This window comes from Callospermophilus lateralis, chromosome 6, assembly GCF_048772815.1.
Source record: "Callospermophilus lateralis isolate mCalLat2 chromosome 6, mCalLat2.hap1, whole genome shotgun sequence".
Lineage (NCBI taxonomy): Eukaryota > Metazoa > Chordata > Mammalia > Rodentia > Sciuridae > Callospermophilus > Callospermophilus lateralis.
Genome location: NC_135310.1, coordinates 117,637,638 through 117,665,456, shown reverse-complemented (window position 1 = coordinate 117,665,456; position 27,819 = coordinate 117,637,638). Strand labels below are relative to the sequence as shown.

General features: G+C 54.4%; 1 protein-coding gene across 2 annotated transcripts in view; it reads right to left on the bottom strand.

Moving 5' to 3' along the window:
• The window catches only part of Cpne5 (copine 5), an 85,467-nt gene that overhangs the window by 53,774 nt on the left and 3,874 nt on the right, over window positions 1–27,819 (bottom strand). For both annotated transcript variants that reach the window (XM_076858789.1, XM_076858790.1), the window contains exons 2-3: window positions 17,554–17,594; window positions 16,749–16,795 (exon numbers count right to left, since the gene is read on the bottom strand). In XM_076858789.1, coding sequence (XP_076714904.1) covers window positions 16,749–16,795; window positions 17,554–17,594 — 88 coding nt within the window. The remainder of the gene's footprint in view (window positions 1–16,748; window positions 16,796–17,553; window positions 17,595–27,819) is intronic.

Below are 27,819 nucleotides of genomic sequence, written 5' to 3'. Positions count from 1 at the left end.
TTTTAAAGAGAGAGTGAGAGAGGAGAGAGAGAGAGAATTTTAATATTTATTTTTTAAATTATCGGCGGATACAACATCTTTGTTTTGTATGTGGTGCTGAGGATCGAACCCGGGCCGCATGCATGCCAGGCAAGCGCGCTACTGCTTGAGCCACATCCCCAGCCCGCCCATTATATTTTTACTTCTTCTAACTACAAGGAGTCATCAAACATGATGAAAAGCAAATAAGGATGAGGTTTACTTCGCAAGCATTTATAGATGGGCTACAGTGTGCAAGGCATCGGGGAGGACATCTCACCCCTGTTATGGTCTGGATACGAGGTGTCTCTGGAAAAGCTCATGTGTTAGGCACTGAGGAATGTTCAGAGGTGAAATGATTATCAGAGTGCTGACCTAATCAATGGATTAATCCATTTGATGGGTTAATAATCAGAATGGATTACTGGGTAGGCAAATGGGGCGTGGCTGTGGGAGCAGGCTGCTAGGGTTTGTTTCCTTGGGAATTATATTTTGTCCCCAGCAGCTCTTTCTTCTGCCCCTCCCTCTCCTCCTCTTCCTTCTTCTTTTCTTACTTGCTCTCTCTCCCCACTGCCCCCTCCCAGCTCTCCTGAGCTCAGCAGCTCCCCCTCCAGGCCCTTTCTGTCATCGCGCAATGCTCTGCCTCATCCCAGGCCCAGAGCAACGGAGCTGACCAACCATGAACTGAACCTCTGAAACCAAGAGCCCAGAATACATGTTTCCTCCTCTAAGTTGTTCCTGTCAGGTGTTTTTTTAAAATTTTTTTGGTCACAGCTGACTAACATACCCCCCCCTAAATTCCACAGAAATCTTACAAAGTTGTAGTCTCTGCCCCCCTGATCCTGTATTCTCCTTCTGCTCTCTCTTTTTTATTCCTTCCTTGTACGGGGGATTGAACCCAGAATCATTCTACCACTGAGCTATATCCCCAGCCCTTTTTATATTTTATTTTGAGGCAGGGTCTCTCGAAGTTGCCCAGGCTGGCATTGAACTTGTGATCCTCCTGCCTCAATCTCCCAAATCGCTGGGAATACAGGCCACTCTGCCAGCCTCTGATTCTTCATACCTCCTTCCAATAGTCTTCAAACAAAAGGAAAAATTCTTCTAATGGCTTTCCTGCGGAAAGTTCTAGGTAAATACTCAGGTTTCAGAGAATCTTCCCTTAAGGAACAGCCCTGCCCCCTCCTCAAGGCACTTCCTCCTCCTCCTCCCCCTGCAGGAGACCTCCGCCTGCTAGGATTGAGACCACACGCCCTCTGCAGCCCCCAGCCCAGCCCAGCACGGACTTCAAGGAAAACACCCATTAGAGAAGATGACGATGGAGGGAAGTGGCTTTTTAAATGGCACTTGAAGCTTCAGCAGAGGGGAATTCCCTGGAGATTGATCTCTGCCTGAGAAGAAAATGGAGTTCCCCTGGAAACAGGAGGGGAGGGGTCGGGGAGGCCCCCCGGAACAGCTCCTAGAGCAGGCAGGGGGGAGCCAGGGTGGGCAGGGCTTGGACTCAGAGGTAATTAACTTATGCACATCACAAACAACTGCTCAGTCCACCACCCAGGGACTGGCTGAAGGTGTTTTATGGCCTTCATTACTTGGACTAATAACAAAGGGGGAAAAAATGCTGAAACTTGGATTTTAAAAATCCAAGAAGCCTCCAGGTCCCTGTCAGGACCTATTAATGATGGCAAGAACACAACTGAACTGATGTTAAGAAAAAAAAAAAATCAATTTGGCTGTATATCTTGTTCCACATAGAATTATAGTTTTCAAGCCGAAAGGGACTTGGAGAGATGAGGTATTAGCACCCAGCGGTGGGACCACAGGGAGACATGCAATCTAACTGCTGGGTGCCAAATCCTGCTTGGGAAGAAGGCAGGGGGCCTGCTTCTCACCACCAGGAGCTGGAGCCCAGCCAGCCCAGCTCGCCCTCCCAGCTCCCTGAAGGCCTGCCCATCACTCTGGTCCATTCAGAATAACCCCTGTTTTAGCTCCCGGATCTGAGGATGGGGTGTGGGGTTCACATGGCTCACAGTGGGGGGTGCAGGCTTCCAGACACCAGGTAAGCCCAGGAGTTCTGATGGGCCGAGGCTGAGGGAAGCCGGGAGCTCTGCCTGCTCCCCTGGTGCTGACCCTAGGGAATGGTCAGGGAAGGTGGCAGCTGTGTGGCCCAGGTGGGCTGCGGTGTGGAAAGGGGGAGGGGGGCCTCCCTGACTCCAGCAAGGATACAACACAGTGAGAGGGAGGCCAGGAAAGGAGGGCGTTTACTCTCTGAAAGTCCTGCTTCTTGTCATCTGCAACAAAACCCAGCGGGAAAGCTTCTGACGGGCTCCCAGGGGCTCCCACGGCCTCTGACTAAGCCCCTGAATACCAGGGGAGCAGCCTTCATCACATCAGCCCTTGCAGTGAGACCCTGCAAAAGGAGGCTGACTTTACACTTCCTTGGAGAATTGAATTAAGTGGCTCCCTGGGGCTCGGCTCCACCAAAGAGCTGGAATTTATGGGGGCAGGTGGGCGGTGTCAGGATGTGCTGCCCTTAGGACAGGAGCAGGGCTGACAGGACAATCCAGGCCAGGCAGGCAAGGTCTGCCCCACACCCCCCTCCAAGTCCAGGAGGCCTCTGTCATGACCGGGCCTCTGCCAGGGAGGGGTCGCAGGGCGAGTGATCAGACCCAGGTGAGGCAGTGGCTGTGGTACCCCACCCGGCCTGGTCCCCACTTTGCCCTGCTCCACGCGGAGGGTTCTGGTCTCTCTTGAGCAGCACTGCCCTGCTGCGCCTGCTCGGTGACCTCCAGTGGGCTTGGCCACTGGGGGTACTGGCACATGGGAGTTGGGAGGAGACTGAGGGGTTGCTCCCCACTCCTGCTGGCCCAGCACAGTGGTTCATGGGCAGCCCCTCCCTCCCACCCATGAGAGCAGCACCACCTCCTCCACTGTCCCTGCTAGCCATTGTCCCTGTCCTGCCATTGCTAGATCCCAGGTGCTGCACTGACCTTGTGGTCCCCAGCCTCACGCATGCCTTTGAATGTAATCGCTTCCTTAAAGTCCCCCCAGCTAAGCCATCTGAGAACCCTCTTTCTTGCCGCAACTCTGACAGGTCTCCTCTCTCATGAACACAAAAACACACACAGTTTCCAACTCACCCCAACATAAACCAAGGGCCACCTCCTGCCCCTTCCGCTCAGATCTACCATATAATATTCATGTCACCACGAAAGTGCAGGGTTCCCACTGACGCAGCCACGAAACCAAGGTCCCGCGACAGGCCTCTGGGATGCAGGGTCTCAGCACTGCTGTCCCACCTAAGGGCCTGAGAGGAGATGTTCAGGGACCAGGGCCCAGGGGCCAACCAGCCTCCTTCATTGCAAGAGAATGGCCCTCCTGGCCCCAGGCACACAGGGCCGGCGTGAGGACCAGGCAGGGAAGGACAACTGCAATGAGAGTCGGGGCGCGAGGCTCTAAACCTGGGCTTTAGGCAGGTTTGTGGCACACTGAAACTGAATGCAGGGTCAGTGCATGCTTGCATTTTCCGGGAAGAGAAGTTTTTGATCAGTTTCTCAAAGAGAAAGCAAGACTTCAAAAAGCTAAAAAAACACCGAGTCTGGCTTTGAAGGCAGATCTGAGGGTCTCCCACAGGAAGTAGTAAAGTGAAGTCCTTCACAGTGTGGGGACTTCCTCACGGGTTGTGTGACTTCAGCCAAGTCCCTTCACCTATCTGTGCCTCAGTTTCCCCTTCTGTTAGTGGGAATAAAAATTTAGCCATACATTGTAGGGTTGGTTGTTGAGGCTTAAATGATTTTATTTATATGCTATTCGCAGAGGACAGCATGTGGGACATCCAATGTGCTCTGTGAATTAGTGATTCCACTCTGGTTTTATTTTGTTTGTTTGGATTTCAGTACTGGGAATGGGACCCAGGGCTTGTGCATGCCAGGCAAGCACTCTACCACTGAGCTGATTCCTGGCCCTTTCTAAATTTCTATTTATTTATTTATTTTGGTGCTGGGGCATGAACCCAGGGGTGCTTTACCACTGAGCCAGATCTGGAGCTGGAAGGATCCAAATTCTCTCTTACCCAGTGAGAAGTAAGAGGCAGGGAGGGCGGGTGGAGGGAGGGTTCCCCTGAAGGTCACATGGCTAACTGGGAAACAGGCGTGACAGAAGCCCAGGTCGGAGGGGCTCCCAGCCCAAGCAGCGCCCTAGTTCTCCAGAATCCTGTCACCGCCCCCTCCCTCAGGTTTCTTTCTTTCACCAAGTCCTCCCCCTCCTTCCGCTTTGTATCGTGACTTCTTCTCATCTTCAAAATACTTCTACACATCCATGATCTCATGTAATCCCCTCAGTGACCCGTGGAGATGACAATGCCGTCACCCCACCTTACAGATAAGGAACGGAGCTCCAGGAGGCCACAAGGGCCCTGCAGATGGGGGAGGGAGGACCAAGGCTCCCAGGAGTGACAGGCGCAGTGTCCTGCGGTGCTCGCCTGGGCCCCCTGCCTCACTAATGAGTAGGTGGCTCTCGGCAAGCCTGAGCCATCTTAATGGCCCCCGATTTAGGCAGCTCTTGCCTTTTTACAAATTACAGCTGGAGGGAACTGCTGAGCCATCCCCCAGCTGCCAAGCCCCTGGTGGCTGTGCTGGCTGGGACGGAAGGAGGCCAGAGCTGACAGACGGCCCTACCTCCCAGGCTGCTCGCTCTTCCCCAGCCCAAGTTCCCCCATTAATTTCCACACATTATTGACGGCTCCTTCACTGGGATTCTAAAGCCTGGCTGCAGAGCCCAGCCCCGGCCCTCATGAGTCATGTTCACCGGGATTAAAATTAGAGGCCAGCGTTATCTGTGTCTCCAACAGAAACAGGAAAGGGATGTGCTTTCCAAGGTCGGCCCTGGGAACTGGGAGCAGGCAGGAGCCTAGTAACTGGGGAGGAGATTGGCCTGAGATCTGGGGGGTGGGGAGGGCTCAGGGTCTGGTTTCGCGTCATCATCTTGGTCTGGAAAGGTCTCCAGTTTCTTTCACAGGAGTCCAGAATTCTGGGGCCACACCCTCCTCCTACAGCTAGGAAAACCAGGCCCATAGGAGGAAGAGGTCTGCCTCAGCCCCACAGCGAGAGGTGATATCCTGGGGCACTCTGTTTCTAGGGCCTGGTTACCTCCCAGGCCACTTTCTGCAAGATTCATTTCTCTAGTGAGGAAAGATGTGGGGAGGGGTGCTAAGTGAATGAGAACACCCAGGTTCCAAAGGCCTACCGGGTTCTCAGACCTGGACACAGAAGGCCAGTCTAGCCCCAAGTTCCAGCAGCAGCCTATGAAACTTGACCAAGCTTATAATGAAAGACTTCCTGCCCAAAAGCTTTGCTCCTAATTAGCTATTGTCGCAGATCATTTGTTAAACGGTCCCAGCTCCTAGGGGAATAGCCCTTCTGCCAATGAGCTTGGCTGCCAAGCTGCCAGCAAAACACTCTACCATGGCCAGGCGCAGTGGCCACGCCTGTTATCCCAGCTACTCTGAGCCTGAGGCAGGAAGATTGCAGTTCAAAGCCAGCCTCAGCAACTTAGCGAGGCCCTAAGCAACAACTCAGTGAGCCCCAGTCTCTAAATAAAATACAAAATAGGGCTGGGGATGGGGCTCAGTGGTTGAGTGTCCCTGAGTTCAATCCCTGGTATCCCCCGCCAAAAAAAAATCACTCCACCCTGCCTGGCCCCCGACCATGAGGAGCGGGAGGGGCCTGAGCAAGTCCTATCCTGAAAGCAGCTGAGCCCCCTGTAAGGGCCTCAGGGACCATACAGCCTCCAGCTCACCCCAAGATATCTATGACTCCTACCAAATGGCAACTGGAGATCTAAACATCCACCACCGTCAGCTCTTCCTTCCTCCAGGTAACCTCTGCTTCCTCACCCAGGGCTTCTGGTGGAGCCTTTTCTGTGTGCCAGGCTCTTCAGATGAAGTAGCTCATTGAATCCCAAGATCACTCCCCACCCCCAAGGGTGGCTCCTGTGCTGAACCTGACTTTGGAGCCAACTCTCAGCAGCCCCACCACTCTGTGACTGCACCTGGACACTGATACCAAAGGGAACAGAGACTTATCAGACACCAAGGGACCTGGCCTAGAACCTCGGGGCCCCAGAAAAGCAAACTTCCTTCTTCAAATGGAACCCTGAGCTCCCATCTCATGTACTGCACAGAAATAATGGACACCTCAGGTCCCGGTGGGAAGAGGAGGCAGGGGCCGCACGTAGGTTCTCAAGGGGACAGGAAAGCCCACTTTGGCAAGCAGTGGCCTGGGCGGGGCTCGGGACTCAAGACCACATTCGCTCCCTGGCTCTGCCACTCTCTAGCGGATTTCCTAGGTGAAGCAAGGACTGCTGCACGCCACTTGCCCCTCATCCGCAGTGTGGTTAGGGCCAAGGAAGAAAACGGGGGCGTGGCCGATGTGGATGTGTACAGTGGAGTCCGGTGTCAGTCACCCTTTCACTTAAGGGCAGGAAAGGGGCCAGAGCCTCTTGGCGGCTCTGTCTGATGGCCCTGTACAGTGCTAACAACATTCCCAAGTATGGAGCCCAGTTGGGCCTGTGCTAAGGGAGTCCGTGGGTGAGCCAGCGTTATACCCAGGGAAGAAACTGAGGCTCCAGAGAGGTTAAGGCAGAGAGAGGATGTGAAGGGACATCCGTGACGTGTCTCACTGTGCCCAAAAGACTTAACACCCTGATCCTAAGGCTGTGGGTGTCCATCTCGTCCTCCAAGCAAAACCTTGGTCCTGGGCTGCCTGCTCCTGAAGACAAGGGGTCAAAGCTCTGAAAATCCAGTCGTAGGATGAGATCAGAGGCTTCCTAAGGGACCCACAGCTCACAGGGGACGTCTCTTTGCAGACACTGCAAAAAGGAGAGAGTCCAGAAAGCCAACCCCAAGGGTGCCTTGGAGTCCGACTCTCAGGCCTGTCCCCCGCTTTGTGCGATGGTCCATGGTCCGTTTATTGTTTCACTGAGGCTTAGGTAGCATGCCAGGTGTGGTGGTGCACAGTGGGAGGCCGAGGCCGGAGGATCGCAGGTTCAAGGCCAACCTCAACAACTTAGCAAGGCCCTAAGCAACTCAGTGAGACCCTGTCTCAAAAGTAAAGATTTTTTTAAAAAGGAGGGGGAGGGCTGGGGATGTGGCTCAGTGGTTCAGCACCCCTGGGTTCAATCCCTGGAACAAAAATAAAGAAAACAAGATTATGTGGCATGACTGGGGCCAGGTCTTGTGTTGATCACCAAGGATGCCCAATTAGGCTGGTGGCCTGGCAGGCAGAAGGTCACCTCATTTCAGCTTCAAACTCTTGGTGTTGGACGAACCCAGAGCTCTATGTCCTTGCCCACCATGATCTCATTCCAGGACCTCCACAAAACTGCCATTGGTCTTCCTGCTTCTGCTGTTTCCTCTGTAGTCCACTCTGCTCAGAGAAGCCAGAACGATAAACTAGGTAGGATCAATCCCGTGTTCAAAACCCTTGAACAGCTTCCTATCACACTTAGGTCCATGTTCAAACTCTTCCCATGGCTCCTATGCAACCTCACCCAGGATCTGTCCCTGTGAACTTCTGTGACCCACTGACTTCCTCATTCCCACCTCTCCACTACACTACTTTCTTTTTGTTCTTCAAATACAGTGAGTTTGTTCCTACCCCAGGGCCTTTGCACTTTCTGTTCCCTCATTTGGAACACCCTCCCCACCACAGACTTATGGTTGGCACTATGCAGGACTCCACTTGTGTCATCAGGGTTGTGTCACCAATAGCACATGGCAATTGACATTTCCAGGCATTTTCAAAAGCATTACCTTAGTTACTAACTCCCAAGAAGGCCTAACCCCATTTTACAGATGAGGAAACTGAATCTTAGAGAAGGTAAATACCTCACCCAGGTTTTACCCATTAGTAAACCCCAGAGCTGAGATGGGAACCCAGGGCTTTGGATGTCAAGTTCAGGGTCTCATCTGACAAGGCATTTGGCTGTCGTTTCTGATGTTCTTAAGACACGTGGAGACGTATGGGATGGATCATAGCAAAGGTATGTAGAACCCCGGTGGCCAACCAGCTTACCGCAAAGGACAGCTAGAGAACTGACGCTAACAGGGAAAAGCGGCTGGGACGCAGCCGCGGGGCACAGTGCTTGCCCAGCACAGGTGAGGGTTCCCCCAGCTCTGCAAGCAAACAAGCAAAACCCCCTGGGGAAAGTCTCCATCCCGCTCACCTCCCAGTCTGGATGGCCACAGCTGACCCAGAACCAGCGGGCAGAGCCCAGGTGCCCCCCGCACAACTGTAACCCCACGTGATCTCCCTAAACGGCGACAAAAGACGTCAAGGTGCAGAACCTCCCTCCTGGTCTGAGCTGGGGGACCCATGTGGACAGCAAGTCACAGGAGAAGGAAACCAGAGTCACCAAAACGGTCAGAGGAATACAAGATGGAGACACGGCCCCTGACTCAACCATTTTGAGGTAGAAGAAATAGAATAGGAAAAAGACAGGAAAGGATAAAGGCATTAGAAGTGTAAACCTAAGCGCTCCGTGAGCACCTCACTCTGACTCCCCAGGGCCTGTTTTCCTCTAGACGTAAGTTCTGAAAAGACCAGGAATCTCAGAGTCTGGCTGATGCCTGCTGAGTTGGTAGCTTATGCAACTTCTTTCTTTTCTTTCCAGGTGGGACCAGGGATTGAACCCAGAGGTGCTCGACAGCTGAGCCGTATCGCCAGCCCTTTTTATTATTTATTTTGAGACAGGATCTCCCTAAGTAGTCTTTGAGGGTCCCATCGAATTGTCCAGGCTGGCCTCAAACCTGTGATCCCCCTGCCTCAGTCTCCCGACCTGCTGGAATTCCAGGCCTGCGTTACCTCATCTGGCACCATATATATTCTTTTTTTTTTTTTTAATATTTATTTTTTACTTGTAAGTGGACACATATCTTTATAATTTTTATGTGGTGTTGAGAATCGAACCTAGTGCCTCACGCATGCTAGGCAAGCGTGCTACCACTTGAGCCACATCCCTAGCCCCGACACATATTTTCTTTAGGTGAAGCCAAGGGACACATACCGTTAGAGGCTGGTGACTTGGATACACTCAGAACATTACTGGGTGGGGGACGTCAGCTAGACATCCTCAAGAGAACAGACCACCCTGAGCGCCCTGTGCTCCAGGGTTAGAACTGAGCTCACAGGCTGCGGTCACCCATGGGCTTCTCATGTCCACTAGTTACAGTTTCCTTTAGAAGAAAGACCAAGGGCTGGGCTGTAGCTCGGTGGTGAGCACTTGCTTGGCACATGTAAGGAACCGGCACCACGTAAAGATAAATAAATAAAATTAAAGGTATTGTGTCCAGGGGGTAGGACCGCCGGTGGAATGAGATGGATATCATTACCTAAGTACCATGTATGAAGAACTCAAATGGTGTGACTCAACCAGAGACATGGAAAGTTGTGCTCTTTATGTGTACTATGATTTGATATGCATTCTACTGTCATATATAACAAATTAAAATGAATTTTTTTAAGAAGAAGAAAACAGTTCTTTATTAAAGCAGGGAAAAAAAAGTATTGTGTCCATCTACAACTAAAAATATTGGAGGAAAAAAAGGCCAAGACCCCCAATAGTGTCTCTTGTCAAGTGCCAGCTCGCCTTCTCCCTGGAGTGTGTACTCTTCCCTATTGTCTGCTTTCCTGAATAAATTTCCTTGCTCAGGGCTGGGGATGTGGCTCAGTAGGCGTGTGCTTGCCTAGCACATGCTTAGGCCCTGGGTTCCTTCCCTAGCATGACAAAAAAAAAAAAAAAAAGTAAATCTCATTGCTTCCTAAATAAATCTTGTGTCTCTTTTTTTTTGGGGGGGGGAGTGGGAGGTATCAGGGATTGAACTCAGGGGCACTTGGCCACTGAGCCACACCCCCAGCCCTATTTTGTATTTTATTTAGAGACAGGGTCTTGCTGAGTTGCTAGCACCTCGCTTTTGCTGAGGCTGGCTTTGAACTTGCCATCTTCCTGTTTCAGCCTCCCGAGTCGCTGGGATTATAGGAATGCACCATCGCACTCGGCTCTTTGTGTCTCTTTTGACACATTCTGAAATTCCTTTCTGTGGTATAACTCAAGAACGAACTGCCAGGGCTGAGTTGCGGTCCCCTTCTCCTTTATACACTTTTTGGGTGACAGTTTGATTTACAATTTTCCTACTTTATGATGGTGCAGAAATGAGAGGCATTCAGGAGAAATCCACTTCACATTTTGGATTTCGATCTTTTCCTGAGCTAGTGCTACCTGGCAGAAGACTCTCCTGGGTAGGGGAAGAGGCAGCAGCCACAGCTCCCAGTCAGCCAGATGATTGACAGGATGAACAAAGGAGATGCCACATTGTACTGTGTTGCTAAGCCAGATGTTCCGTAGATAAGGTGTATTGAAAGCATTCCCACCCACCCCCTTGGTACCAGGGACAGAACCCAGGGGTGCTTAACCACTGAGCCACATCCCCAACCCTTTTTATTTTTTGAGACAGGGTCTTACTAAGTTGCTTAGGGCCTCACTAAATGGCTGAGGCTGGCTTTGAACTTGCAATCCTCCTACCTCAGCCTCCTGAGCTGCTGGGATTACAGGCATGTGCCACCGCGCCTGGCCAAAGCATTTTCATTTTACAATATTTTCTATGTACAATGGGGTGTGATCCTGTTGTAAGTTGAAGAGCACCTGTAATGCTTAGAAACAGACACACGGAATGAATGCACAGCCCCCAGAAGGGAGAATCGCGACTGTGTAGCTCACTTCTGGTGAGGAGGGAGCCAGCCCAAGATGCTCTGGGCTAGAGAAGGGGACCGTGCAGGACACACACTCTGGAAAGAACATTGACAGACACGTGCTCCAGGCAGAATGCCCAGGTTGGTAGAGAGACAGGAGACAATGATATAAAGAACCTCAGTTTCTGGCTGGGGAGTATAGGTCAGTTGGTAGAGTGCTTGCCTCACAAGCACAAGGCCCTGGGTTCAATCCCCAACATCACACACACAAAAAACTAACAAAGAAAAACCCTCCGTTTCCTAAAAATAACATGGCGTGGGTGGCGCTCTAGTGAATGGGACTGGTTCTCTTACAAGAGGCCCAAGGGAACCCATTGTCCTTCCTACCATGTGAGGAGCAGAACTCATCACTCACGCATCGACCGATGCCTTGATATTGGACTTCCCACCAAAGGCCTGTGACAGACTGACAGGAGGAAGTGCCTTCCAAGTGAAGCATCGCTCCCAGCTGAAGCTCAACTGTGTTTTGTTTTTGTGGTGCTGGGGATTGAGCCCAGGGCCTCGTGCAGGGAGTGCTCAACCAACTGAGCTGCATCCCCAGCCCCGGGGTTAGACAGGTACACTCACTGCTCTGGCAGGGACGGTGGATGTGTCAGTGGGCGCCACAGGCACTGCAGGCAGTGTGCAGCCATCAGCCGGACACCCAAGATTCCATGATTCCCATCCCCTCCTTCCCAAGGGGTCCTCAGCCAGGACAGCCACCTGGCGAAGGAGGGGCAGGGGTCACCACCCCACTGTCACATGGAGAACCTACAGGGGCTCCCTCTTATGTCCCTCTTCCGAGTGAGTGTTCCTTGGACCCTCTTCCTGTCCGGCCACTCTGCCTTCCCCAGGACATGCCTAAGGCCCTGGCAGGGGTTGATGCAAATAGTGCTCGATTTCCTGGGCTAAAATTACATCTTGAGTCAATTCTCATAAAATGTGGTGACAGATTTAGGTGCTGGGAAGATGGAGCTTTCTCAGAAGGCATAAAAATGACCCAAATGGTTAAAATCAGCTGAAAGCCGGCAGCCAGGGGCCACAGAGCCGCGTCCACACCCCAAGGTCAGCTCATCTGCAGCCTCGTGCAAATCTGGGGTCTGTTCCCAGCCGGGAGAACCGTACCTGTACTTGACTCCCGGGTCACAGGAGGATTATCTCGGCCAAGATCAGAGAGCTGATCTGCTCCTAAAGTGGAGTGGCGGGAACTGGCCCGTTGACTGGCAAGGGCAGCCTGTCCAGGGGCCGTTACACTGATGACTCTGGAGTTTTCTTTAAATTCTCCCTTCTTGACTCTTTCCTCCGCAGTTCCCACAGAGAACCGGACAAGGAAGAGCGCCCCTCCCACTCCAGGATGTTTCCCAGAAACCACTTGGTGCCTGTGCCCGAGGGGTGCCCCCGAGGCTCAGCACAGATCCTGGCCACCTCCCCTAAGTGGGGTCAGCCTCCTTGAGCCCCAGGGACTCCCCCTGCTCTGACAGCCTGGCCTGGGACTCCAGCTGCCCTCAGCCTGACTGGAGGGCCATCTCCAGCGGGCTCCTCCCATCTCTTCTGGGGGCCTCGCCCACTGCAGGCCAGCTACGCTCACCTGCCTTTCCAGGGCTCACCTGCAGGAGGACTGTGCCCCCCAGCCTTTCTCCACACTGCTGCGTTCAGGGGAGGCTGGTAGGGTAGATCACAGTGGTGGCCAGAGGTCTTCTAGTGAGGTGCCACCAAGGTGGGGGACACTGGCCAGAGATCAGAGGCTGGAAGAAAATGAGGTCCCATGAGGACCCCCGCCCTGTCCAGAGGCCACTGCCCACTATTGCCACCCTGTGATCCACTACCCCTCCAGGGCTTCCTTGGACCCCACTCCTGTAGTTTAGATCTAGACTGACCCCAAAGGTCCATGGGTTGAAGGCTTGGTCCTCGGGGTGGTGCTACTGGGGAGGTGTAGGCCAGAGGGAGATTCTTTGGTTACTAGAAGTATGTCCTTGGAGGGGACTGTGGGACTTCTTTTTCCTCTTTGTGTGCCATGTGGCTGGTTTTTCTCTGCCATGTGCTCTTATCAGGGGCTCAAGCAACAGTCAATTGACCACGGACAGAACCTCTAAAACTGGAGCCAAAAAATAAACCTGTTCTCTCTACAAATTCATTATCTCCAGTGTTTCTTTATAGTTTTGGAACGCTGACGAACACACCCACTCACTCCTTTATTACAACCCCAGTGACAAGGTACCTGGGCTGACTTGCGCATAATGGTCGCTCTCTGTGTCTTTGCAGATGCCACTGTTTTGCTAAGTGCTTTTGTGCTCCGTGGCCTGGCCTTGCTGAAATCCAGGTGCTCTGCTGAAACCCAGGTGCCCGCTGTGACAGCCCTGGGGTCCAGCATCCTGACTCTCTACCCTGAAGCTAGTCCTGCCCTCAGGAGGACCAGGGGGCTGAGCTGTCCAGGGGAAGTCCTTCCAACCCCACTGTCCTTGTTCTGCATCATTAGTCCCTGAGCCAAACATTTGTGTTCAGATTCAAATGCCATTTAAAACATCCACTGAACTGTCAAAACGCTTTAGCATTCTGGCTGTCGCTCTGCCACCCCTAAACCCCCTTTTCTTTCCATCCATACATCCTCTGCCGTTCTGATAGATCACTCACGCGCATCTCCCCCGAGGGCCAGAAAACCTCCTGGTTCCCACTCCTGCTTCCGTGAAGCTCTGCTCTTCCCACCCAGCTCCCTCTCTCCCCAGGTCCTGGCACCTGGCAGATGCTTTCTGTGGTCAATATTGAGAGGAGAGAGGGACAAGGCCCCAGACCCTCTGGCTGACATTCTGCAGTGAATGGTTTTTATGGAGCGCAGATCACACACCGGGCACTACCTCCAGCATCTGGTTCCCCCTTGCCGCAGGTGTACCCCATCTTATGTGTGGAAACCGAGGCACAGAGAAGTTCCACAAATTGCTCCAGGTCCCACTTTCAGGAACGGATGAAGCCAGGAGCAAAGCACAGGTGTTTCTCATCCCCGGGGCCACCCACCCTCCCTGTGGGTAGTAATGGGATTGGGACAATTGGGGACCCTGAACCAAAAGGAGACAAGTTTCAATTACAGAATGTAATTAACGGTCCGCCACACCGAGCCCCGCTGAAGAGGCCCTTCCAGACTTTCCTTAATGAATCAGCAAGACATTAGCACATTCCTGTTTTTCAGAAGCTCGGCCAAAAGGCCTCAGAAATAATTAGTTCACTTAAGAAGGCTAACCGTTTCCCCAGCAATCTGGTTTATGCTTCAATGGGCTCAGAGTCTTGGCCAGGGTGAAAAAGTAACTTCAGCCTGGCCCCTGTGGAAATATTTCCCACGTTTTCTAGATAAAATTCACCCTGTCAGATACTTGCTCCTGCCAAGGCAGGGTGTGGGGTAGAGCAGGGCAGGTGATGTTCCAGCCAGGCCACCAGCCAGGAGGGGAAGTTGGTAATAAAACCTGAGTTACCACAGCTTTGCTGGCTATTCTCATGTCATCTGGGAGGGCTCCCCATCCATAGCCCTGGGTGTGGGTCATTTTGTACACTACTGTCCTGTCCCTGTGAGGGAGGGTAGAAGAGATAAAAAACAGATGGAGCCCGGCACGGTGGCACATGCCTGTAATCCCAGCAGTTTGGGAGGCTGAGGCAGGAGGATTACAAGTTCAAACCAGATTCAGAAATTTAGAGAGGCCCTAAGCAACTCAGTGAGACCCTGTCTCTAAATAAAATATCAAAAAGGGCTGAGGATGTGGCTCAGTGGTTAAGTGCCCCTGGGTTCCATCCCAGTACCAAAAACAAAACAAAACACCCACAGGTAGAAAGGAGACCTAGAGGAAGGACAGGGAAACATAACCTGCATCTCCATGTACCCTCCCAGGTACTAGGCCTGTCACTCTAAGTTTTTGAGAAATCTGTAAATCTTGAAGTTGACCACAAATTCACTTACTTATGACAATTACCTTCATCAGTGTGAATTAACCCCCAGCAAACAGATTAAGCAAAGAGAGAGTCGATATTTTGAGAAACTTACAATTTAGGGGACTTTCCAGTGTTATCTACTGATCAGAAAATGGAGGCCACGTAGCCTAAGAATCCTGAGCATTGCCAGGCCACCATACGTACACCACCTTGAGGTCACCAGACTGATGTCATCCCGCACGCCTTCCCATACCCACCCTCAGCAAGTTCCCTTTAAAAGAAGGGCCAGGAACCCCGAAAGCACGGCTCTCAAGACGGTCCACCTTGTCCTCCTTACTTTCCTAAGTAAACCTCTGCCTTTACTCACAAGGGCTGAAATTCTTCCCTGCCACATAAGTCAGGAACCCCACTTGTCCTGTGAGTTCCCCCTCACTGGGGAGTCCTCAGGACATTCCCTGCAGCTCTCAGGAGCCCTCCTGAGCCTGGGGACTGAGCCACACCTGCTCTTCACAGCCACCACTGCCTCCTTAGGTCCTGGGGCGCCTTCCCTCTCTCGGTGGAGGCCGAAGCAGCCTCTCCACCAGAGCCCAGGGGCCTCCCTCCTGGTGTGCGTGAGGAGGTGGGGCTCACCTCTGCAAAGCCCTTCTAGACGTTCTTGTGCCTGTTCTGATCACCAGAAGGAGCAAGCTCAGTCTCCAGTCACTGGGAAAGCCAGGAAGCCAGCTCACCTCCCAGGCTGGACCTGAGCTTGCTGGCCAGGGCCTCTCCTCTGAGAGAAAGGAGGGCAGTACTTTTCATTAGTCAAACAGGAGCCCTGGGCTTCCAGGACCCCCCATCTCCACCCCCATCCTTTCCTGAGAACAATCTCCCGCGAGAGCTTGTCGCTTGTGGGGGGCAAATGAGGTAAAGCGGGGGGAGAGGACCACTGCCATGTCCTGGGAGCTGGGAACACCCACTCTCTCCCCCAATCCATTCATTTCCTTAAGAGCCATCTACAAAGCACCTGCTGTGTGCAGGGCACTGTGCTAGGTCCTCAAAATGAAGCTGCAGATGAAGCCAATGAAGTCCCTATCCTTGTGGGGCCAGCACATGGCAAAACAAACACCTAACCAGAGCACTGGGGACGAGAACAGTGATAGGAGAGGAAAAAGCAGGAGGGGAAGCAGGTGTGGGGAGCTTGCTGTGTTAGACTGGGGGCCAGGGAAGGCCCCCAGAGGGCAACAGGGAGTCCAGACCTCAGGGAAGCTGGAGGGGCCACAGGGACCTGTGGGAAAAGGCCATTCAGGAAAGACAACGGCAAGTGAAAAGGCCCTGGGGCAGGAGGCGGCCTGGCTGGCTGCCACAGAGTGGAGGCTGGAGGGCCAGGCCCTGAGGCAGGTCAGCCAGGGAGAGGAAGTCAGGTGGCTGAGCCAGCAGAGGAACTGTAGCTTTGTCAGACAGGAGCCATGCACAACCCTGGGCACAGAGGGACAGAATTTGACTCTGTTTTAGCAACACCCTCAGCACCTAGGAGGTGGCTCTCCAAGTCTGCCCTCTGTTCACAGCCCTGTGAGGAGGAGCAAGGCACGGGGAGCCATAGGTCTGGACGAGGGAAATGAGCAAAGGCTGCAAAAATGTGTCCTGTGAGCGCTCAGAAGCCAAGCTGAGGAGGGGGATCCTGGGAGCAGGAGTCGCAGAGGGTTCTGGGCCTGGACGCACTCACTGAAGCCAGCTCCCATTAGTCAGAAGCACAGGGAGGGAAGCTGCTGGGCACAAGATCCAGGGCCATGTTCCCCGGGCCACCAACGACATCACAATGTGCTGGGACTCCCTCTGTCCTCCTCAGACTGGGGCACACAGGACAAGAGCTGCCTGGGCCACCTTCAGCCTCACTCTCTAACGGCAGGGACAAGAGCAGCCCAGCTGGCGTGGCTGGCCTGCACGGGGCTTTGGTGCTGCAGGTAGACACGTCAGGGGGACCTCTCCAGAGTCACAGAGCACAGAGAGGGCAGTCGGGGCCACGCTGGAGCTTCCAGGCTGGGAAAGGTCTGCACCTACCTCTCGCCACTGCTTGTTCTCCATCCCTTGAGTATACATGACGCACACTGCAGGAGAGAGAAGGACAGCGGGTTAGCACCCAGGCCAAGGGGACCCAGACGGGGAGGGCCCTGGCTGGTCGGGTGCTCAGAGGCTCCAGTAGGACTGCTCGGGTGGGCCTGGGCCGGGGAGGGACGTCCTGGTGAGTGGTCTGCATGCCTGGCCTCCAAGCCTGGACCACAGCTGTGTCTGGAGGGGCACTGTTTGGGAGAGGGTCAGGAGCCATTCCTTCCCAGGCCACAGCAAGGGTCAGAGATGAGCAGGACAGAGGCCTGGTGGAGATAACCCACTTGCACCATCGGTCCCATGAGGCCGGTGATCATCCTCAGCCCCTCTCTAATGATGGGAACACTGAGTCTCAGAGGTGCCCGAAGACCTGATCCAAGGTCACATCCATGGGCAGCAGTGCTCGGCACCAGAACCTGCTCTCCAAAATCAGTGCTTGTCCCACCAGATCCCAGCAAACTGGAGCCCCAAAATGCACGGGTTCCCCTGGGATAGGGACCTTCTGGCTCCAGACACCCTAAGGCCAGCCAATTGCCGCCCCTCCCAATTGCTCTGTTGTGCTGAGGCTTCACAAGCGTGGGGGCTGAGCAGGGTCCCCAGTTCTCTGGACACTGTCAAGGAAACACTGACTAGCCCTGTTACACTGGGAGCAGTGCCTGGCACATGCTTAATGCTCCATAAGGGCCAGCGCTGGCTGCTGTCATTAGGCATAGGTGGCCGCTGTCATTGTTACCCTTATTACTGTCAGAGCAGGACTTACGTGGGTCAGACTTGGAAAACATGTCTTTGTCCAAGAGGTTCCTGAAAGAGGAGGAGAGAGGAGCAGTTAGCGGGTTGGAGGGGAGGAGGCCGCCCTCTGGCCTCGTCTTAGACAAACCGGAGGAGATGGCTCCTTCAGCCAACCTTGATCAACCTTCACTCAGAACCAGGTGCTGGGCGGCCCCACCTTCCTGGGGTGAGCAGATCTCTTAAGGGCCATGACCCAAAGAGCACCATGCACAAGCCCTTTCTAAAAACTCTCCTTTCATAACTTCTCTGTCTCTCTAAATCAACCAATCAATCAATCAATCAATCCAAGCAATCAGAACACAGCTGCCCAGCCCCCACCCCCAGCCAGTTCACTGCATCCTCCTAGGTACTGATGAATTCATCAATGACACCTCCCAGGAGACACAGGCTCGTTGGGACAGGGCCCTAGCACGTGGCCCTAGCAACCAGACTGGAAGTCCTTGCAGTAAGATGACAGATGGGGACAGAGAGGTCTCTGAAGGTGCCGAGCCCGCCTGCCCTGCCTTCTGAGATAGCAGCCCCTACTCCCAGATCCCAGGGATGGGTTAGGATAAGAGTTTTTAAATATTAGCTCCTAATTCTCAGGCTGCCCTGCGAGGTGGGGACTGGGTGGGGACTGTCCCATCTTCCAGATGTGGACACAGGCTGCGGAGACAGAGCAGGCTATGCCCTACACACCTGGTGTCCCTCATTCTACAGTGATCTGATACCCTCAGGGAGCGACACAGCCAGCGAAACTCGGTCTCTGACTGGGAACCGTCCAACCTCTCGGAGCCTGTCCCTCAGTCTGGAGGACCATGGATGCCCGGCTCGTGTCCCGGGGCCTTCTCAGCTCACACCAGGGCTCCCGGCACCTGCTCCTCTCCAGAGGGCTCCCCTGGCAGGCCAGACTGCAAGGGCCAGAAGGATGCTCCCAGGGGCAGCTCTCAGCCAGATGCCCAGGAGCCAGGGGATCAGTACGCAGCTTCCTCAGGCTCCGGGGACAGTGCTGAGGGTGTCCCCAGTCCCCTGGGGGCCCTGTGGGAAGGAGCCACAGGGGCCGAGAGTCCTGTGGCCTATGCGGCATGGCTCCCTGACAGCCAGCTCCCAGTGCCAGAGCTGACGAGGCCCGGGGACCCCCCCACCTTCCCACTGACCAGGGCAGACTGAGCCCAGGGACGGGCCCACAACAATGGCAGAGCAGCAAGTCTACAAGAAGGCCTTACCCTGCGTCACCACCCCCAAAGCCACCTAGTGACTGTCAGGCAACTTGACCCCTAGTCAACCCTACCACCCCTGTCCCCAACCCTGAGGCAGGAGAGTCAAAGGCCACCTGAAAGAAACACACGCAGCAGCAGCAGCCTGGAGCCGTCACATGGCAAACCCTGATGCCAGGGGAGGTCCCAGGCTGTGCTCACCAGTCACTCCTCAGTCCTGGAGCAGATTCTTAGTGATGTCCCCAGATGCCTGTGAGAAACCAGCCCCTGGAGAACTTGGCCACCATGCCTGCTCCACACTGTCCCTTCAGGGGCCTCTCCCCAAGGGCAGGCTCACTCTGCCGGACCTCAGGCCCCCCAACCCTCCTCCAGGCCAGACCTGCTCCCTGCCAGTTGTCACTTAGAAACCATCTGATAAACTCCCAGCCCCTGCAGGAGCCTCGATGAGACGGATGAGACGCTACAGGAGGCAGCTCTGACGTGAGCTAGCGGCTGCAGAGGCTGAAGAAGACATTTACACCCGGTCATTTCCAGCTTGCGACCCAGCTCCAGTGTGCAGCCTGGGGAAGGAGCGTCTGTCTTCATTCAGATGAGAGACAAAGTGCCTGAGCACAGAGCGACTCTACTGCAGGGAGCCTCTACCGTGAGGAGGTGATGACGAGTTGGGGGGTTCCCTGCTAAAGCCAGCGCTGGGTCCTGCCTGGGCTTTCTGACTGGGTGGATTGAACCAGGGGTGCTCCGCTGCTGGGCTGCACTCCCAGCCTTTATGTTCAGAGAGGGCTTCACGAGTGGCTCAGGCTGGCCTCCACCTTATCCTAAGCTTGCCTCAGCCTCCTGAGCATCTGGGATTACAGGCCTACACCGCTGTGTGCTGCTGTCTTTGAATTCTACAATGAAATTCTATAACTACATAAGACCCTAGAATGCTCAAGCTGGAAAGGACCTCCAAAGTCACCTTTGTCAACTCTTTCACAGATCAGGACCGTGAGCTGGGCGTGGTGGCACACACTTGGGATCCCAGAGACTCAGGAGGCTGAGGCAGGAGGATCGCAAATTGAGGCCAGCTTTGACAACTCAGTGAGTCCCTAAGCAATTTAGTGAGACCCTGTCTCAAAATAAAAAATAAAAAGAGCTGGGAATGTAGCTCAGTGGTAAAGTGCCCCTGGGTTTAATCCCCAGTCCAAAGAAAAAAAAAATTCAAGAATGTGAGTCTGGCCAGGTGTGGTGGCGCATGCCTGTAATCCCAGCAGCATGGGAGGCTGAAGCAGGAGGATGGTGAGCTCAAAGCCAATGTCAGCAAGAACAAATGAGACCTGTCTCTAAATAGGGCTGGGGATGTGGTTCCGTGGTCGAGTGTCCATGAGTTCAATCCCTGGTACCAAAAAAAAAAAAAAAATGTGAGTCTTAGAGAGGAAGCAACAGACTCCTCCAAGATCTGCGTCTCCTCCACGATTGGGTGTGGAATGCAGGTTGCGTCGTGTCCAGCTAGTGAGCAAGAGTGATGAGACGCTGCAGAGCGGACTGGGCGGCGAGAGGTGTGGAGTTTTACCTCCAAAGACAAATAGGGGCTTGTCTTGGTCCTGCCCACTTCTCAGCTGGGCCAGAGGCTCACAGCTAGACTAAGAAACCGTCCAGTCACCTGGCACCCTGTCCAGTGACTCAGGACTCTCAGTGGTCCTGGGACCTGGGTCACCCCAGCGACCAGCACCTGGGATGACGCAAACTCCCCCCTGCACTCTGCAGGATCATTCCTCTCCTCCTTGCAGACCGCCCCACCCTTCCTGCGTGGCCCTGCCTTGCTGGACTCTGACCCAGTCACTCCTCAGCTCTCCCTGGGCCCTCCCTGACGGGTGCCACCCCTGGACGTCCAGGCCCTTCACAGTGCTCGGCACTCCCTGGGCTGTGGGTTCACGGGGGTCTGTCTCCTGCCTTGCTTGGGCTCCTCCAGGGCAGGATCCCACCTCTGCCAGAGGCTGGCCTAGCACCAGCACAGGAGTGGCCAGGAACACTGGAAGGAAGACCCCGGAATGGCCCAGGGGGTGATGTCCCCTCCTGGACAGCGCAGGGCCATGCTCAAGGACCGCTCCTTGGACTGCGTCCTGGCTGTGGCGCATAACGGCTAAGTGCCTAGACTCGGCAGCAGACAGGCCGGGTCACGCCCCAGCTGTGGCATCTGACTTGTCCCCTTTGTGCCTTGGCTTCCCCATCTGCAATGTGGGGTGGGCACAGGTCAGAGCTGTGTGGAGGCTAGCCACCTGCAGCGCCTGGGGCCTAGCAGGGCTTGCAGGTCATCATCGGCCTGGTGCTAAGCAGCGTGCAGGCTTCTGGTGGATGCTCGCGCTCACTTGGTGACAAGTGTGACACAAGCCACGCTGCTGGTCCAGAGAAGCCCAATCCCAACCCCACTCCCAGCACTCACCTGAGGTGCATGCTGAACCTGCCCCACTGGCCGAGAGCAACACCCCAGTCTCAGGTCCTCGGCCTCCATCCCATCCTCATCTCTCCTGGAGGACCCTCTGCCCTTCCCCAGCGTCTCTGCACCCTACAGCCTCTGCCCCTTTGCCCCCCACTGGCCCCCACCCACCCGTCACCCCAATTGCCTGTCCTCACAGGAACAGGGCCTCGAGACTGGGGCTTCACTCTTCCTGGGCTCACCTCTGCCCCCAGATTCTTGGGCCCCATTCCCAGAGTCTGGTTTTGCAGATCTGGAACAGTGGGTGGAGGTCCTGTTTAAAAAGGTGCCCCCATCAGCTGGCCCCTGGTGCTTGACGTTAGCCACCCAAATGCCACATGTTGAGACACTGTCTTAGGGCCTCTGCTAAGTCACGGACCACAACACACACCCCAGCAGCTTGGAGGACCCTCAAGATGAAGAATATTGGACAGTGACCCTCATCTGATCTGCTCAGAGACAGGCAGTGACTTGCCCACCAACACACAGCCAGAAAGAGCCCAGGGGGAGGAGAGGAAAGCAGGCCTCTGCCCCAGGTATGGCCCGAGCCCCAGTGACGAGGGCACAGACCACACCAGACCACAAGTGCTTTTTCTCTGCTTTCTGTTTTTGGAGAGCTCAAAGAGGATTTTTTTTTTTTTCCAACAGGCAAAATGTATTTTTTCCCCAAAAGCACATAAAACCCTTCAGCCATCCACCCAGCAGCCGGGAGTTTGGCTTCTTTTGTTCCCTGAATCGAGGCTGGGAAAGCAGAGCCTCCCCTTGCTCCACATTCACCCCCAAGGAACCATTCCCAACTCGGAGGCCCGGGAGACGGCCCTCCGCCAGGCTTGAGGTTGAAGTCCCTGAGGCCCAGCACAGGGAGAAAGCACTGGAAAGGCGAAGCCAGAGCCCTGGAGAGGCTTGGGGGTCCTGGCTGCTCCATTCGAGGGGAGATGCATTTGCCTTCTGCCTGAGTGGCCATCACCCATCTGGGCATCCCCAAGTAAAGCCCATGAGTGCTGGGTGGACGCATGGAGCCAAGACCGAGCTGCAGGACTGAAAGCAGCACATGGAGGCTACAGCCTGGGCTTTGCCTGGACCAGGGCATTAATGGGGGTCCTGGAGCCCCTGAGCTGTAGGCATGAGGCACATTGGCACACCCACAGACACATCCTGGGGGGAGTTTTCAGCAGATTCCCAAAGAGAGTCAAGAGATTGCAAAGGTCAAAAACAACAACCCACAGCAACCCGCCCTAAATACCCCCCAACTCTGGTGGAGGGTCATAGACTTGGAGCCTCTGTGGGGTCGACTCCAGTTCTGTCCCTCTTGAGTTGTGCACCTCAAGCTAGTCCTTAACCTCTCTGCACTCAGCATCCCCATCTGCAAAGAAAGGGTCATCATGATCCTGGCCTCTGAGATCCACAGTCTTCTCCTAGCACACAGTAAGTGCTCAGTGAAGGCCTATGGAAGAGAAATGCGGCAGCTAGGGAAGTCCCATGATCCCCGCTTGGTGCTCCCTAGTGCCCAGCTGGGGCAGGAACTGAGCCTCCTGTGCCCTTGCCCACCACTGCCCATTGGGAGGCACAGCCTTCCTTTCGGATAGCAGACTGGGGACAGGTCAGGCAGAAACAGGAATTGTGACACACCCTACAGAGGCCCCCAGGCCTGAGGGGCCCACCAGCATTACCCCACTTCTCTATGGAGCAACTTGATAGCAAACGGGGTGGACAGAGGACCAGTGAATCCCACACACCGTCGGTGCCAAGTCCTCCGTGACACCGTTTCCCCTACATATGGATGCCAGGAAGCAGGTGCCACTCCTGTTCCCCAGGCAGGACAGATCTGAACTCTGAAGCTCCAGCCCCTTGGAGGTGCCCCAGGAGACACGCATTGCCAAAAACCAGGGGGCAGCAGCGCTCCTGGCCTCTTGGCCCTGTGTCCTGCCCCTCCATCAGGAGCTGCCGCCCAGGGCCCCTGCTCCCCGACAGGCAGGAGTAATCCCAGAGGCCAGGAAGGGGGCTGTGAGGAGAGGGCCGTGGCCCCCGTCTCCCTGCACGGCCTGCGCCCCTTCCAGATCCTCCGGGTGGCTCCTCACCCACATGCACGGTGCACGGTCTCCGGCCAAGCCACCTGCCGAGGGCTGGAGAGCAGTTCCCACGGGCAGCCGAGGGAGCCCCCTTTCAGGGGTTACTTGCTTTTCATTAGCTCCCGCAGTGATTGTCCATCCCAGACTGCGGCCCAGGCTCTCCCAGGAAGAACGCGCTCCGGCCCCAGAGGCGCCCAAGCTGGAATCACCACGAGGCCAGTGGGCGGGAACTCTGCCACCCTGGACAAGCTGCCCCCCACCACGAGCTCCTCCGTCCAGGGGGGCCTGGGGGAGTGAACAGGACGCCAGTGGCTCAAAATAGAAATGCAGGAAGCAGCTCCTCTCCCCTCTGACCCTTCACAGCCTCCGGTCCCACTCTTCAAGTCTTGTGACCCCCACCGCCCACCCCCGTGGCCTGCCTAGTGACATGCCACTCCCCTCCTCACCCGTCCATTCTCTTCATAGCAACCAGAGCAGTTTCTTTAAAGGTTAATCAGAACCCCTAATGCTGTTGGAATAATAAATGAAATGCCTGATAAATGAAAGGTCATGATCTGCATCCCCTATTCCTTTCCGACCTCATTCTCCTCTGTCCCCCACTGCTCACACTGTTCCAGTCACAATAGGCTCCCTGTAATTTTGCAAGCATATTAAGTTTTTTTTCTGCCCCAGGGCCTTTGCACTTGATGTTCTCCCTACCCAAATCACCTTTTCTCTAGATCTTCCCTTTGGTTCTAAGCTCAAATGGCACCCGTCTGTCCTGTCTAAAGCATCACCAACAGCAATGAACTTAAGAACCCTTCCCCATCAAACATTATTTAATTATTAAGATTTTTTCCCTTTATGGTACCAGGGATTGAAGCCAGGGGTGCTTTACCACTGGGCTAAATCCCCAGCCTTTCTCACTTTTTATTTTGAGACAAGGTCTCATTAAATTGCCAAGGCTGGCCTCAAACTCGCCATCCTCCTGTCTCAGCCTCCCCACTTGCTGGGATTACAGGTATGCACCACCGTGCTTGGCTGCTGAATAAGAAATGTGTGAGTTCTGTGGGGGGAAAGAGTCTATCTTCTTGCTCATGACTACATTCCCAGCACTTGGAACTGTGTCTGGTACTGAAGGAGGCTGGACGGCAGACGCAGATCGGCATCCATCAATCCATCATCAGGTGAACCAGCGAGTCCGCAGTGTGCGTTACTGATCCCTGCTGTCACTAGGAAGCTTATTTGGCATATTCTAGTTTATGTGAAACTCCACAAACTTAATCTCTTTGTATCTTTTTAAGGATCCCAGAGGGTGTGGGCAGGGCCAGGATTCTCTGCCATTTTGCAGAGACTGAGATGGGAGAAAGATGACGTAACCGAGGTCTCAGAGGAGGGATGCCGGGAACTGCGCTGGCTTCAGTGTCCTGCAGGGTCCTTCAGTACCCAAAGGCATGACGCCTTCAGGGTGCTGGGCTGGGCCAGCAGAGGGGTGGCAGGGACAGAGGCGCCTGAGGTGCAGTCACACACAGCCTGCTTGTCTTGCCTGAATAGAAAGGAAGAGGGTTTCAGCCCAACTACCCTTGAAGAATCAGTGCTGTCCCCTGAGGCCACCTGCGGAAACTGAGGAGCCAGTCCCCCAGGATGCCAGCCCCAGGCTCCTGTTAGCTCCTGGGCGCTCAGGCAGCCTACGGAGCCATTTGGAAAGCCTCTCTGTGCCAGACGCCAAGGCTGCCCATCCAGCAAGCACTCCCTCCCTGTTCCTGCTAACAGAAATGACCCTGGTTCAGCGCTGGTGGAGACGGTGGTAAGCCAGGGAAGGCAGACCCTTGTCTTCAGTCTAGGGTAGTCATGGACCCTGCTTTGGGCACTGAAATAGAAAGCCTGCTAAGAGATTTTGGGAGGAACTGCGCTTTTCAGATAAAAACAACTTTTCAGAGAAACCTTCAGCACCATGTCTTGCTTCCTATCTCTGGATACGACTGCAATGCCTAGTGCAGGGGCAGTCATTGTGTAACAGTGAGGCCCACTATTCGGTGGATAGCACAGCAGAATGACAGTTGACTCCTCCATGGCCAAGTGACAAACCAGCTCTCAGATACCTTACCTCCGAACTCATTGTGATCTACGAAAAACAAATATATCTCAGGTCCAAACCTATCAGTCAGACTGCGTTATCCACAGCGGAAGCTTCTCTAACTGAACCCAACCCCTTTCTGAGCTTTCCAGCTCATATCCCCGCTTGCTCCGACCATCTATTCCCACTGGTGGCTCCTGTCCATCAGTGACCTTGGACCTGAGCAGGGAGAGGAGACATGGCAAGCGACCATCACAGCGTCTGACGCCCCAAGGGGCGGGCTCTGTCCTGTGGCTTTCTCTGGTCTCTGCCCCGTGAGGATTTCTAGGTTCTGGGTCTGCCTCACAGGGCCAGAGGCCCCCCTGAGCAAGGAAGGCCTCTCCTATCTCCTATCCCTGGGGAGAAAGCGCCTCCTCTTGATCCCGCCTACATCCTGGCACTCAGGCCCCTAATCCCCCAACGCAGGCAGCCCTCAGGGCTTTGAAGTCTGAGGGAACTGAATTTGGATCCCCCTCTCCAAACCTTAACTTCTCTGAGCCTTGATTCCCTAATCGGCAAAAAGAGAACTGCAGCTGTCTCTCTTAGGACTGTTGTGAGGTTAAAAAGACACAGTAGCTGTGGTGGGCAATGAATGTGTCCCCCCAAATTCCTGCTCCCCATGAACATGCCTGCATACTCCTCTCCGCTCCAGTGTGGGCAGGACTTGGGACAGTCGCTCAGGTGACTGGGTTATGACATCGGAAAGGTGATCTGATGCTTGCCCTGTGGCCGACTGCAGAGTCCCCCCGGCTGGGAGGAAGTAAGCTGTCACACTGTACAACAGGTACTTGGTGCCAGGTGCCGTGATGCACCCATGATCCCAGAGAATCCAGAGTCTGAGGCAGGAGGACTGCAAGTTGGAGGCCAGCCTCAGTGACTCAGTTTGATCATATCTCAAAATAAAAAATAAAAAGGGCTATTAAAAAAAGAGCTTGGGATGTAGCTCAGTGGTAAAGCAACCTGGGTTCCATCCCCAGGACCCCCCAAAAATGTGGGGGGTACTTGGCAGTATCTAAGGGCAGCCCCGAGAGTCGCTCTGGTCCAATAACCAGCAAGGGAACAGGATTTCAACCTCACAATTGCAAGGAGGTGAATTCTGCTAACTGGTGAGCTTGGAAAAGGACCCCATATCCTGGATGAGACCATAGCCGTACTCACAGCTTCCTGTCAGCTGTGAGGCCCAGAGCTGGGCTGAGCCCGCATTTGGGACCCACAGAACCCAGGAGGTAAGAAGTCCCTGTTGTTTTAAGCCACTGGGTTTATGGACATTTGTTCTGCAGCAAATGAAAACTAATACAATGATCTTAGTTTGCACCATATGAAATGGCCACTCGAGACGGTCAGAACAAGCTGGGCACAGGCAATCTGCACACGGTTCAGCCCCATAAAGCCGTGCGGTGCCTCGCTGGTAGTGAGCACTCCATAAGCCCTCCAGTCACTATTCCCCGGGCTCCACCACACCAGAGCCTTGGCGTATTCAGTGGTTCAATGGACCTTTTTCTTCCAGCTGGCTTTGACAGCTGCTGCAATGTCCCCAGGCCCCTCTATTCAATGCCCCCTCCCCTTGCCTGCCAGAAGAAAACAGAGTAGATTCCCGCTGATGCAGCCCCCAAGCTTGGCCGCCTCTTGGGCCCCAGGGTAGCCAAACTCCAACCTGCCAGACAGCAAATGTATCTCTGGGGCAGAGACAGCAGCTGCCCATCAGCCCATACCAGCGGTGGGGACAGAGCAGCTGTGTGAGAGACACCAGCTGAGCTGTGTGACCAGGCTGCCTCTGGCCTGCCCCCTCTTCTCTTCCCTGAGGCTCAGGAGCCCACCATGTGGCACTGGGCATTGCTTCTCTGGAAGGACCCAGTCCAGGTGCAAAAGTTTCCTGTTACATTAAAAAAATGCAAATTGGCCAGGCAGGGTGGCACATGCCTGTAATTCCAGCTACCCAGAAACTAAGGCAGGAGGATGGCAAGTTCAAGGCCAGCCTGGGCAACTTAGTAAGACCCTGACTCAAAAAGAGGGACTGGGCGGGGATATAGCTCAGATGGTAGAGTGCTTGCCTTACATGCACAAGGCCCTGGGTTCGATCCCCAGCACAACAACAATAAAAAAGAGGGGTTGGGGGCCAGGGCTGAAGCTCAGTGGTAGAATACCCTGGATTTAATGATCAATTTGGGGGAGGGAGCAAATCATTCTTTTTGCGGGGGGGGGGGGGGATACCAGAATTTGAACTCTGAGGCACTCGACCACTGAGCCACATCCCCAGCCCTATTTTGTATTTTTTTGTTTAGAGACAGGGTCTCCATGAGTTGCTTAGTGTCTTGCCGCTGCTGAGGCTGGCTTTGAACTCATGACCCTCCTGCCTCAGCCTCCCAAGCCACTAGGATTACAGGTGTGTGCACCACACTCTGTGCAAATCGTTCTTGTTAACTAA